The sequence below is a fragment of the Babylonia areolata genome, chromosome 1, assembly GCF_041734735.1.
Source record: "Babylonia areolata isolate BAREFJ2019XMU chromosome 1, ASM4173473v1, whole genome shotgun sequence".
Classification (NCBI taxonomy): domain Eukaryota; kingdom Metazoa; phylum Mollusca; class Gastropoda; order Neogastropoda; family Buccinidae; genus Babylonia; species Babylonia areolata.
This window is the reverse complement of record NC_134876.1, coordinates 78,264,703-78,279,334: the sequence shown is the minus strand read 5'-3', so window position 1 is coordinate 78,279,334 and position 14,632 is coordinate 78,264,703. Positions and strand designations below refer to the sequence as shown.

Here is a 14,632-nt window from a genome sequence, read left to right as displayed (position 1 = left end):
ATGCAACTCTCTCTCTCTCTATCTCTCAGTCTCTCTCTCTCTGTATGTATGTCTGTCTCTCTCTGTCTGTCTCTCTCTGTCTCTCTCTCTCTGTCAGCCTCTCTGTCTCTGCCTCTCTGTCTCTCTCTGTCTGTCTGTCTCTCTCTCTATGTCTGTCTCTCTGTCTGCCTGTCTCTCCCTCTCTCTGTGTCTGTCTGTCTGTCTCTGTCTCTGTGTGTGTCTCTCTCTCTCTCTCTCACTCTCTCTCTCACACACACACACACACACACACACACACACACACACACACACACACACACCTCACTGAAACGGTCTCCCTCCATTCGTTCAGACCCGTCCAAGAGCACGAGTGACACAGAAATCATCATAGGAACTGTCATCGGCGTCCTGGCCTTGCTGTTGCTGCTGATCCTCATCATCATCGGCATCCTCGTCAGGTGGGTTGTCATTCGGATATCATGCATGGTCATAGGCTTTTTGATTTGTTATGTATGAGTGTGTGTCAAGTGTCAATCGGATATAATGTATAGTCATAGGCTTTTTGATTTGCTATGTATGAGTGTGTGTCAAGTGTCAATCGGATGTAATGTATAGTCATAGGCTTTTTCATTTGTTATGTATGAGTGTGTATCAAGTGTCAATCGGATATAACGTATAATTATAGGCTTTTTGATTTGTTATGTATGAGTGTGTGTCAAGTGTCAATCGGATGTAATGTATAGTCATAGGCTTTTTGATTTGTTATGTATGAGTGTGTGCCAAGTGTCAATCGGATATAGTGTATAGTCACAGCCTTTTGATTTGATATGTATGATGAGTGTGTGTCAAATCAAGTCAGTGTTTTATTTCATGATGGTAAATTGAATAAGCAACAATTGACTTTTTTTTTTGTACATCAAGCCATCAATAAAAAATAGAAAAAAATATTAGAGAGAGAGAGAAGAAACAAGCACACGAAAGGCAACTCTGTGTGTGTGTGCGTACATGTGTGTGTGTGTGTGTGTGTGTGTGTGTGTGTGTGTGTGTGTGTGTGTGTGTGTGTGTGTATTATTCTTATTCTACTACCGCTTAAATGTCATTTTTTCCTACATCTACTACTACGACTACGACGACGACAGCTACCACTACTACCGTAAAGAAGAAGAATGACATTGTGATGATGAGGAGGAGGATGAGGATGATGGTGATGATCATTGTTCGTGTTTTTGTTTTTGTTCTTGATGTTCATATATTATCATCATCGTTATTTCTAACAACATTATTATTATTATTATTATTATTATTATTATTATTATTATTATTATTATTATTATTATTATTATTATTATTATTATTATTATTATTATTATTAACATCATTATCATCATCATCATCATCATCATTATCCTTACCATAACCCTCATTATCATCATCGTCATCATCACCATCTTTTTTTTTTTTTTTTTTAATCATTTTTATTATTTTATTTGAACACTCAGACGAAGACGAGCCCAGCCACCGCCGCTGTCGGACAAGGACGAGAGCCTGTCCACCAGCAACAACAGCCAGTCCAAGACTCCGTCCGGCATTGTGCCTCGCATCAACACGCAGAGCTACGTAGGGGGCGGCCTGGGCAACAGGGACCCGGCCTACTACAACAGCAGCGAGGCGGATCGGGAAGTCCCGTTTCTTGCCTACGACAACGTCACGTATCAGTGTAAGTCATTATGAATGTCCCGTTTTTTTAGCCCTACGCTTCGACAATGTCACGTATCACTCTGAGGGACACAAACACAATCCTGTTTCCAGCCTACGACAATGTCGCGTATCGGTGCAAGTCACACAAATAATCCCATTTCTAGACTACGACAGTGTCACGTATCACTCAAAGTCACACAGATAATACCGTTTCTAGCCTGCGACAATGTCACGTATCACTCCAAGTCACACAGATAATCCCGTTTCTAGCCCATGATGATGTCACGTATCACTCTTAAGTCACACAGATAATCCCGTTTTTAGCCTATGATGATGTCACGTATCACTCTTAAGTCACACAGATAATCCCGTTTCTAGCCTATGATGATGTCACGTATCACTCTAAGTCACACAAATAATCCCGTTTCTAGCCTACGATGATGTCACGTATCACTCTAAGTCACACAAATAATCCCGTTTCTAGCCTACGATACAGTTTTTTTTGTTTGTTTGTTGTTGTTTTTTATTGTTTTTGTTTTTGTTTTTTGCCACAATGTCACGAATCATTGAAAGTTATAAACGTCCCGTTTTTGTTTTTCTTTTTTTTTTTTTTTTTTTTCTTTTCATTTCTTTTTTCTTTTTCTTTTTTTTTTTTTTTTTTTTTTTTTAGCCCACAACGTCACGAATCATTGAAAGTCATAGAAGTCCCGGGTTTTTTGTTTTGTTTTTTTATTTGTTTTGTTTTTTTAGCTATGACAATGTCACGTACCACTGTAAGTCATGGTCCTAATAACCATAATTTAAATCTGTGTAACTTAACGCCTGTTGACACAAAACGTGGTTAGTTGCGCTGTTGAAGAAAACAAAAACACACCTAAAAACAAAGGAGTGTAAAACGTGCATTTTAACATAAAGCAAACAAACAAAAACAAACTTAAAAAAATAAATTAAATTAATTTTAAAAAAGCCTTACGTGCATACCCCTGGATAGTCATCTTACCAAACACTCGAACACTAATTTACCTTCAGTAACCCCCCCGCGCTCACCCCCCCCCCTCCCCCCCCTCACACACACACACACACACACACACACACACACACAATCATCATAAACTAGACATCACTCTTCATACATAATTATCATAATCATAATACAAATAACAATTATGATGAACATGCCACATCACAATGTTTCACCCCAATCTCACAATACTTAAACCCATATCACATGATACTTAAAATCCCAGAGATAACGCATCAGCATAGAAAGCAGGAGAATCTGAGCACATTGATTCGAGTGCCACACAAGTCAGTATATTCTCCCCTTCCACCAGAACTTGAGTGGTGGTCTGAACTCCACTTCCAATCGAGTTAGACGATAAACCGAAGTCCCACGTATAGTAATGCACTTTGCACCCGCAGAAGAACCCAAGGCAACAGAAGAGTTGTCCTTGGCAATTTTTTCAAGTTTGACATTTTTTTTAAATTTTTTTTTTAGGTTTATAGATAAGCACTGACGATGGAGTTTTTGTTGTTGTAGCTGGCTTTTAAAAAAAAAAAAAATACGTCCGATCCTCGCCCTAAATGGGATCAACTTTTCACAATACTGTAAAACGATAAAGGCATCAACGTAATAATAGAAATATTTAAAACGAAACAGTAAAGAGAAAGAATGAGTGCAAGCGAGCAAGAGAGAGAGAGGGAGAGAGAGAGAGAGAACAAGCCTGATAACATCTGTAGATTCTCACGTTAACTGGAACACTGCATGTGACAGGAGAGCGCATTGCATACATGTAATCTCTCGTGGTGTGTTGTAGATACAGAAGAGAGTGCGTAGTCTCTTCTATGTAAGACAAAGAGACGGCGTGACAAAGTTTTCAGAGGTGAGAGTCCAAGGTAGAAGGGAGTTAACTTGACCGGTGTGGCCCTGCTAACCTCCCTTCCTTCCTGACCTAATCAATAAACTCTTCTTCTTGGCATCCTCTGTTGTTTATTTTAAAAGAAAAACTATTTGGTTGGTTGAAATACTTTTATTACAGGTTAAAAATTTGTAATCGGTTTTCTTTTCTTTTTTCTTTTTTTTCTTTTTTTCTTTTTTTTTCTTGTTTTTTTTTTTCTTTGGTCAAGACTTGCCTGACCTCATTGCCCTGCAAGAGACATTGGGGGTAGTGTGTGTGTGTGTGTGTGTGTGTGTGTGTGTGTGTGTGTGTGTGTGTGTTATCGTCAAGAATACCTTCTTCCATTCCGCCTGTGTCTGTTTGCGGTTCTCTTGTCTTACTAGAAATTCTAGCGTGTGAAGTGAAGTGCTCTTGTTTTCATTCTTAGTATCGATCTGTCGTTTGACGAAGTTTTCACTCTCACCCCCTCTCTGTCTGTCTCTCTGTCTCTCTTTGGACTCATGGTGTGGGACGTGTGTGTGTGTGTGTGTGTGTGTGTGTGTGTGTGTGTGTGTGTGTGTGTGTGTGTGTGTGCGTGCGTGCGTGTGTGTGTGTGTGTGTGTGTGTGTGTGTGTGTGTGTGTGTGTGTGTGTGTGTGTGTGTGTGTGTGCGTGCGTGCGTGCGTGTCCGGTAGATGGAAGGCTAACGTGCTGTTTCGATGTCTAATCAACTTTGACTGTGATGTAGCATTTTTTGTTTTTGTTTTTTTTTTGTTTCCGACTGTGAGTCTCCATGTGGCGTGTATTGGTTCAATACCAGTGTGTTGGTGTGGATCAGTGTTCTCTCTCTCTCTCTCTCTCTCTCTCTCTCTCTCTCTCTCTCTCTCTCTCTCTCTCTCTCTCTCTCTCTCTCTCTCGGGGACTGGATGTAAAAAGGCGCACTGGTGCTTATCTATTATCCTTGAAATAAAGAATTTGTCTTGTCTTCTCTCTCTCTCTCTCTCTCTCTCTCTCTCTCTCTCTCTCTCTCTCTCTCTCTCTCCCTCTCTCTCTCTCTCTGGGACTGGATGTATAAAGGCGCACTAGTGCTTATCTATTATTCTTGAAATAAAGAATTTGTCTTGTCTTGTCTCTCTCTCTCTCTCTCTCTCTCTCTCTCTCTCTCTCTCTCTCTCTCTCTCTCTCTCTCTCTCTCTCTCTCTCTCTCTTCGGGGACTGGATGTAAAAAGGCGCACTAGTGCTTATCTATTATCCTTGAAATAAAGAATTTGTCTTGTCTGTCTCTCTCTCTCTCTCTCTCTCTCTCTCTCTCTCTCTCTCTCTCTCTCTCTCTCTCTCTCTCTCTCTCTTGTCATTATCACAAGACAAAAGCGCCAAAACCTTCTGCCCACTCGTTCTCCATTGTATATCAATGGCGTACTGATTGAGGAAGTCAGCCATCACAAAGTACGTGGTCTTATTATTGACAATAACCAGTCATGGTCTCGACATGTTATGATGACTTGAAAAACCTTATCCAAAAAGATTCATCAGCTTTCTAGAATCAAGCATTTCTTAAACAAGCATTGCCGTAAATCATTTTTTTCATGCTTATGTCGAGCCACGTGTAAATTATGCCACAACAATATGGGATTCTGCCAGTGAAAATGTTTCAAAACAACTCATGAGTCTACATAGAAGAGCCTTAAAGCTGATACATCTGAAATCTTCATTAACTGTCTTTGATTGCAATGATTTTAGGTATTCTGCCATTGAAATGGAAACTCAATCATAATAAGGCGCTTTTCATGTTCAAGATTAATACGTAACAACAAGAAGATCATGGTACCACTGCCAAGAATTGATTTATTCAAATCGAGTCTCACTTACTCTGGAACAACTTCTTAACTAGTTTTGATGTTCATACAAGTTTCACTGTGTTTCAGAAAAGGTATCATGAATACCTGATGGAAACAAATTAACAAATTCTGCTTAGTATACCATATTATGTCAAATGATATTACTGTATTTCACCACATGTCTCACTCTGTCTCATTATTTCATCCTCTCTATAAATATTATCTTCTCTCTCTTCTCTCGCTATTTTTCCTTCTCTCTCTCTCTCTCGCTCCGCATTTTTATAAAACACGTGTTATTTCATATTTCTCTCTCTCTCTCTCGATCCGCATTTTTATAAAACACGTGTTATTTCTTATAAATATGATGCTTATCATAATGTTGTTTCTTTTCTCGTTTTTCTATGATTTTGTTAACATTTACTTATTTCTTGGGGTCTTATTCATAACTTTTCTTTAGACATCTTTCCCTTTCGAGGGCTGGAGAAAGTAATTGTTCGCTTACTCTAATGCTGTCGGAAATAAAATTCATTCGTTCGTTCATTCTCTCTCTCTCTCTCTCTCTCTCTCTCTCTCTCTCTCTCTCTTTCTCTCCCTCTCTCTCTCTCTCACTCTGTCTCATTACTATATTCCTATTCATTATGTACTTGTAAATGCTTACTGTGCAACTGAGCGTATTTGAATGTCATGTATGTTTTTTTCTATAACCTTTTGTTATCTTGTGAACATTTTCATTTCATTTCTCTTTGCCCTGAGCGCTGGATGTAAAAAAAGCATTTATACATTGTGTGTGTGTGTGTGTGTGTGTGTGTGTGAAGCATATATATTTTTTTCTTTCTTTCTTTCTTTTTTCTTTCTTTTTTTTTTCTTCTTTTTTGGATGATTAATGTTTGCAGTCTTTGTCTTTTCGTTCCGTGATGTGCTGTTGTAGATGTGTTGCTTCATGATAGACGCTTAGATGCGCCGGATACTCAAAGTGGGAGGGTTTGCGCCACATAAGTAAACTGCTATTATTATCATAAATGTCAGTATTGCTCTTCTCCTTCTTCTTCTTCTGATTGTTGTTGTCGTTTTTTTATGTTGTTGTTGTTGTTGTTGTTAATGCCATGCAGCGCTTCATTCTTTTTTTTTCTTCTTTTTTTTTTCACCTCTGCAGGAAGGAGAAGCAGAGAGACCAGTGCCGTGAAGAGAATTACCCGCATCTCAGGAGACATTCCTGTCTGAAGGCTTCCAGCAGAAATGCAGTGTTCACATTTGCATTATATTGTGTTCTCCCGTTTATTTGGTCTGACTGTATGATTGTATACACATTATAACTTATAACAGTAATTCTATACATACTTAACAGTGTTTGTCATTGATTGTTGAATTATGCGGTGTCAGTTGTTGATGTGAACGATTTAAAAGTGCGTATGCTGGTGTTTTTTTTTATGTGGAAGGTTTACCCATTCTTTTCTTGAAATACGTGTTATTGTTGCCGATGCAAATGCAGTAAACATCAATAGTAGTAACATTGAACTGCTACTACTAAATACTATAGACCTGGGGTTTTTTTGTGCATATTTGTTGGAAATCATACCTTTGTAGCATACCATTATCTTTATTTTTGGTTTGTTTGTTTGTTTGTTTATTGATATTCTTATTATTATTCTAGTATTCAGTTTCATGTTTCTTGGTTTGTTTAGCAGTTCATCCTTTACCCTAGTTTTATACTAAATCGTAGAACTTTTCAAACAGCATGCAATGGAATATCTGCTTTATTGATGGATTTTTTTTTTCTCAAGGCCTGACTAAGCGCGTTGGCTTACACTGCTGGTCAGGCATCTGCTTGGCAGATGTGGTGTAGCGTATATGGATTTGACCGAACGCAGTGACGCCTCCTTGAGCTACTGATACTGATACTTATTGATATTGTAACCGATTCCAAGCACCGTACAGTAGTCAATTTAAAAAAATTATATATTTCTCACAGTTGTAACAACTTTAACGGAGCAAGTTAGTGTGCTAACTGTTGGGTGTATTGAAATTTAAAGAAAGGTTGTCGGGTACATAAATACCAGTTTCTGTTTGAAGATTTTAACTTTTATATTATGTATGTACATGTGTGTGCTTACGTAGGTACGCGCGTCTGTACGCCCATATGTGTGTGTGTGTGTGTGTGTGTGTGTGTGTGTGTGTGTGTGTGTTTCGGTCGATGGGGGTGGGGGGGGGGGAGTGAGGCTTCGTTACGTAGTGACAATGCGATGTCTGTTTTTCTGCACTGCAATCTTGGCTCAAGGCTGCCCGGGCAAAACAATTAACAAAGATTCACATACGTTTCACTTTGGCATCGCCTTCAGCCAGATGAGGTGGTATTTTCTTTGTTGTAGTCAGCCGAGGGTGGGGGTGGGGGGGGGGGGGGGGTGAGGGGATATTTTGAATCTCCTCAGGGGGCACATCAAATAAACTTCTTGCCGTGCCATGCCGTGCTTGACATCGTTCAGCCAACCAGAGTGTTTTTTCCTTCGAAAGATTGTATCTAGCCTGTTACAGGTGTGGTCTTGTGTCTCTCTTCCACAGGTGACTGCATTCAGCCAACAAGAGTGGTTTTGGGGTTGTTGTTTTTTTGTGTTTTTTTTTCTTCTTTTTTCGATAAGTGGTTGAATTCAGTCATCAGAGGTGATAGTTTGTTTGATAAGTGATTGCGTTCAGCGAACAGGTGTGGTATCTACTTCGACAGGTGATTGCATTCAGCTAACTGGGTTGATGATCTTTTCTCCCATAGGTGATTACATTCAGCCAGCAGGTGCGATCCTGATGGATGTTTACATTCAGCCAACGGCAGATACCTTTTTATTGGAAGGTCATTGCAGTCAGCGAACAGGGGTGATTTCTTCTCTTCTTCTTCTTTTTTTTTTTTTTTTTTTTTGTGATTGCATTCAGCCAACGGGAGCTATCTTTTCTTTGGAATGTGATTGTGTTCAGCCAACAATCGTGATTTTTTTTTTCTTTGGGACAGAGGTCTTGGGAGGGAATGGGAGAAGAATTGCATTCAGCTTACATGTGTGAATGTGTGAGCTTTTCATTGGAAGGTGATTCTATTCAGCCAGGAGGGGTGTTTTTGCACACACACACACAGAGAGAGAGAGAGAGAGAGAGAGAACACACACACACACACACACACACACACACACACACACACAGAAAACACACACACACACACACAGATACACACACACACAGATACACACACACACACACACAGAACACACACACACACACACAGAACACACACACACACACACACACACACACACACACACACACAGAAAGAGAGCAATAGTTGACAATCATTCATGTCCTGCTTTTCATCATGCCTGCACTAGCTCCACCAGCCCCTTCCCGCCCGCACCCTCTCTCGAAAGGCAAGCCTCAGCCTGTCCTTGATGTAATCAGTGTGCCTTTGAAACTGCTTTTCTATATTGTTTGTACACCGTTTGTGTGTGTGTGTGTGTGTGTGTGTGTGTGTGTGTGTGTTTCATACCATGCAGAGTAATACGTATAGCAAGTATACACGTTTCGTGGATTGTACACGGGTTTGTTTGTTTTAATTTTCTATTTTTATTTTATTTTATTTTTTTTTTTTTTTTTTTTTTTTTGGCGGGGGGGGGTTGTTGTTGGTGGTGGTGGTTTGTTTGTTGTTGTTTTTTTGTGTGTGCTTTTTGTGTGTTTTGTTAATGTTCTTTTTTCGGCGGTGGGGGGTGGGGGGTTAAAAAAGATATTTGAAGCTTGTTGTAAATTACATGAACACTTCAGTTTATGGCAATTAACGTATCTGTTCTGTCTGCACATGTTTACGAGTCCCGAATCTTCTCGTGTAAGCATAGTTGATTATTGTGTATGCTGTATGTGTATGGGTATGCTTTTGGGGAGTTGAGTAGGCAAGTGGAGAACGTGTTTTGTTGATCGATTTTGTCAGTGCACAGTGAACAAAGTTTGCATCGTTCGTTCAGAATGAGGATAGCTGTTATTGTGTGTGTGTGTGTGTGTGTGTGTGTGTGTGTGTGTGTGTGTGTGTGTGTGTGATCAGATATGCATTTGATTCATATGTGTTCGTGACTGACAGTCAATCTGGCAATGCGTCGAAGATGTGAAAAAACAAACAAAAAAAAACATTGATAAACTTGAATGATTGGGCACCCACACATTCTGGAGTCTCTCGTTACTTATACTTCATGCTACTTATCACGGTTATCTTTTCACACTGTCATCATGAGAGTCATGTGTATTTCCTTTGTGTCCACTTTTTATATTGCTTTTGGATATCAAATAACTTACTACTCAGGCGATTATATTACATTATCGATTTCGCAACGTAGAATCATACGAATGTACAAGAAATTGACATGTGCATGCTTAATTCTTTTCTATGTGTTGTTGTTGTTGTTGTGTACATTAATTCAAGAATGTCGTCATGCACAATTATTGTTATGAATTTTTGGTTCAAAGCGTACAATAAATCGACGTGTGTATGAACTTTGTTCATTTTGGAATTGTGTTTTAATTCAAGAATGTAACCATGCACATTCCACATTGTATTATACGAAGATTGGTTATAAGCTGCTGCTATTTCCATGTGTGTGAATAAAATGTACCTGTGCTATTTTGAGTATGTGGCTGTTTACTGCCTCTTCTATCCGGTAGCCTGGGTGGGTGGGCGGGGGGGGGGGGGGGGGGGGGGGCACCACTGATGACCCAGAAACCCATGCTCTCCTTCTTCTTCTTCTGCGTTCGTGGGCTATTTACGTGTATAACCGTTTTTACCCCGCCATGCAGGCAGCCATACTCCGCTTTCGGGGGTGTGCATGCTGGGTATGTTCTTGTTTCCGTAACCCACTGAACGCTGACATGGATTACAGGATCTTTAACGTGCGTATTTGATCTTATGCTTGCGTATACACACGAAGGGGGTTCAGGCACTGGCAGGTCTGCACATATGTTGACCTGGGAGATCGTAAAAATCTTCACCCTTTACCCACCAGGCGCCGTCACCGCGATTCGAACCCGGGACCCTCAGATCGAAAGTCCAACGCTTTAACCATTCGGCTATGGCGCCCGTCGCCATGCTCTCCATTTCTCCTTGTTCCTCCGTCTCTCTCAGGGCGTCGCCCAGTCTCTGGCCTGTCCGGGCGCAATAGACGACTGGTTAAAGCGTTGGACTTTTCAATCTAAGGGTCCCGGGTTTGAATCTCGTTTGGCGCCTGGTGGGTAAAGGGTGGAGATTTTTCCGATCTCCCAAGTCAACACATGTGCAGACCTGTCAGTGTCTGAACCCCCTTCGTGTATGCGGCACGCAGAAGATCATATACGCACGTTCAAGATCCTGTAATCCGTGTCAGCGTTCGGTGGGTTATGGAAATAAGAACATACTCAGCATGCACAGCCCCGAAAATGGAGTATGGCTGCCTACATGGTGGGATAAATAAATAAAAACCGTCACACACGTAAAATGTTGCATGTCGGGTGTATTTGTGTGCGCCTGAAATCTGATTAAATGACACAGGAAACGAATGATGAGTGCCCGGTGGCAGCCGTTAGTCGGCTCTATCTTGGTAGGCAGCCTGTGCATCTGGTGCAAATGACCCCATGTATGTAAAGCGCTTAGAGCGTGGTCTCTGACCGAGGATAGGCACTATATAAGTATTCACATCAATCAATCAATCAATCTTTGCCTGAAGGTTCTTGGTGTCACATGGTCACTGGACATGTTCCACCGTGCTTTGTCAAGCTCGGCTTATATCAGTGCATGTAGCCATCTCATCTGACAAAACTTTATCGTCCTTGTATTGTTATTGCTGTGTTACAGGTTCCGATTATTCGCATCACATTTCTCACCAGAGTGCAACTGAATGCATGCATGTGTCACTCGGAAATCTGAGCATGATGTTGGACAAAACCAGCAGAAATAAAACGAAAGAGCTAACTCCTCTTCAGTATGTGATAGTCGCTTCATTTTGTGATATCATCGGGTGCAAGTTAACTCAACACAATCCAAAGAACGATAGACCTGATTCTGTATAATAATTCAGATCTATCGAAAACGACTAAAGGTATGATTTAGGAGAACGTACAATTTCCAAACCTTTACTCTGACACTCTGTGCCAGGTAGGACTGATCTGCTTCAACAAATGAATTTCTGTCTGGTGGTTTTGATGTGGTGTCATTTTACTTGGAAGTGGAATGTGTTCTATTTGTTTTTTTGTTTTTTTTACTCTATTATCCTGACTTTGCCATGAGCTTTATTTACCATAACAACATCAAGTGGCATTTGCATAATCATTGACAGGTGTTGTTATATATTTTACTGAGTCACATTTAAGTTTGCCTGTGTATACGGACTAATGTGAAAAGCGTGAAAGACCTAGGCGTACACATTCCGAGATTTCATGAAATCACTAAGAATTTTAAGTGATGATATCGGGTGTCCCCCAAAAAGTGAACCACCTTTTGACAAGTATTTTCTCAGTGACAGAGAAACCGAATTCATTGAACATTTTCACACAGTAACCTTAGGGTATCATCAACAAATCTGCAAAACATCTAAACGTTGGGACGCAGATTATGCGAGTATTGTCAAATTCAAAACAGCATGTCAAAACATCCAATATCAGAGCTGTACAATGTGACCATCATGTTCATGCCAGCTGCCAGGTGTTGACATCTGTCAATCAGTGTCAGTCTAAAAATAGCCTGTCTGGGTGTCAAGTATACTTCTTTTCTTTTTTTTTTAATTGTTGTCTGTATCCAAAATCTAAAACAGTCCACAGCTTCAAATATCTGGGAGCAATCGTGTCAGATGAAGGATCTAAACCAGAAGTACTCTCGAGAATTGCCCAAACAACAACGGCACTCAACAAGCTGAACACCATCTGGAACAACAAAAACATCGCTCTCAGCTCAAAAATCAGACTGATGCGTTCCCTGGTTACATCAATATTGCTCTACGCCTGCGAGACTTGGACCCTGACTGCAGACATCGAGAGAAGAATCCAAGCTGTCGAGATGAGATGCTTTCGTCGACTACTTGGCATCTCCTACAGAGACCACATCACTAACACGGAAGTGAAGAACAGAATCAAGCAAAGTATTGGACCCTACGAAGACCTTCTGTCCATAGTGAAAAAACGCAAACTTAGGTGGTATGGACACATCTCCCGATCATCTGGTCTTGCCAAAACGTTCCTGCAAGGCACCGTACAAGGAGGCAGAAGGAGAGGACGGCAGAAGAAGAGATGGGAAGACAACATCCGGGGGTGGACAGGCTTGACGCTCGGTGACGCCCTGAGGAAATCAGAAAACCGTGAAGAGTGGAGAGGGGTGGTGGCCAGGTCAGCAGCGGTGCCCCAACGGTCTGAACCCAGACTACGGGAGAGGTGAAGGTGAAGGTGATCCAAAATCAGTTTTGTCCAAAGTTTCAGTTTGGTAGGATCAATCATGCCTTTGAGTGAAAGTGATAAGGTTACCATTGAAAACTGTTTCAAGCAGAAAGGCTGGGGTGGAAGAAGGATCGTAAAGGAATTTCCTGGCAAGGACTGGAGTCACGTCTTTGTAAATAAGACTTATCGCTAAAATACACACTACAGGTCAGTAGCACGTAAAACTGGCAGTGGGAGACCTAAGACTGCATGTTCGAAGGAGACCAAGGACCGTGTTGAGGAACTGATTCAATCCCAGGAGGAGAACCCAGACATCCACAGATCTCTTAGAGAAGTTGCAAGCGATGTACAAGTGAGCAAAGAATGGCGAACGAACTGAAGCTGAACCCCTTCAAGAGGATACAGGTATCAAGTGGGGACCAAAATGTTAGAGGGAAAAGAAAAACTCGCTGCCGGAAATTGAGTGACCGCTACTCGGCCACTGATGTGAAAAGGATCATTATCACAGACGAGAAAGACTTTACGTTAGATGGCTAAAAATTGCCAAAACGATCGCGTTTACGGGAAACAGAAATGATAAATTCAGCCATCTCTTCTCTATCATGAGACTTCCATTTTTTTTAAAAAGATAATGGTTTCAGCTGGAGTATCCTGGAAAGGAAAAACACTCATTTTATTGACACTGATAGAGCCAAGGTTAATAGTGAAAGTTACATTCAGTTATTGGATGACAATCTTCTCCCGGATTGTAGGCGTTTTTATCATAGAAACAATTACGTGTTTCAGCAAGATGGGGCTCCTTCACACACAAATAGGGTAACCCAGGCCCATCTGGAGGAGGCTACACCAGAATTCATCAAGAAGGATGAAGGGTCTCCACAAAGTCCTGACTGTGTAACCCAATGGATTATGCCATATGGGACTCTCTGAGGGAGAAAGTTTACTGGGGGAGTGAGAGACAAATTGACCGAGCAGGCGTTAAAAGACAGGATAAGTGTGTCATGGGAGGAGATATCGGTGGAAGAAATGTGTAAAAGCATTTCTGCTTGGAAGAAACGGCTTCGTTTAGTCGTGGAGGAAGATGGAGGCCACGTTGAGCATAAACTGAAATAAGTGAGTTTTCCGCTGATATTGGATTTGTTTTACATGCTGTTTTGAATTTGACAATACTCGCACAATTTGCATCCGAACTTTTAGATAATTTGCAGACTTGTTGATGATACCTTAAAGTTACTGTGTGAAATTTTTCAATGAATTCGGTTTCTCTATTACTGATATCAATCAATCAATCAAAAACACTTTATTAATCCACATGGAAATTAAGTTGTGCAATCACAGGCTCATTGTAAACACTGGCATAAAATCATGCGCAACATAAGAAGAGATTAAAACTAGTCAAATAAGAATTCCCAATAGCTGACGATATACTAACCCCCCCCCCCCCCCCCCCCCCCCCCCCCCCACACACACACACACACACACACATACTCATGTTAAGACAATAGGGTATTGCACAACAATATTAACAAATGAAAACATCCAACAACAAAAAAAAAGGGTATAAGATTATTAAAAATGACATGCGCGCACGCACGCACACACACCCACGCACACACATACACACACATGCACACACACACACACACACACACACACACACACACACACACACACACGTTAAGACCATAAGGTATTGTACAACAATACATAAATAAAAAAACATCAAGGGAATAAATCGTATATATAAGTAAAATGCACACACACACACACACACACACACACACACACACACACACACACACACACACACAAACAACGTATGCATGCA

The 14,632-nt window shown here is 40.8% G+C and overlaps 1 protein-coding gene across 1 annotated transcript in view; it reads left to right on the top strand.

Annotated features, from left to right (window-relative positions):
- The window catches only part of LOC143287751 (uncharacterized), a 173,996-nt gene extending 165,023 nt beyond the window's left edge, over window positions 1–8,973 (top strand). The window contains exons 71-73 of the mRNA XM_076596012.1: window positions 332–437; window positions 1,479–1,696; window positions 6,545–8,973. Coding sequence (XP_076452127.1) covers window positions 332–437; window positions 1,479–1,696; window positions 6,545–6,546 — 326 coding nt within the window. The 3' untranslated portion in view covers window positions 6,547–8,973. The remainder of the gene's footprint in view (window positions 1–331; window positions 438–1,478; window positions 1,697–6,544) is intronic.
- Window positions 8,974–14,632: the final 5,659 nt, after the last annotated feature.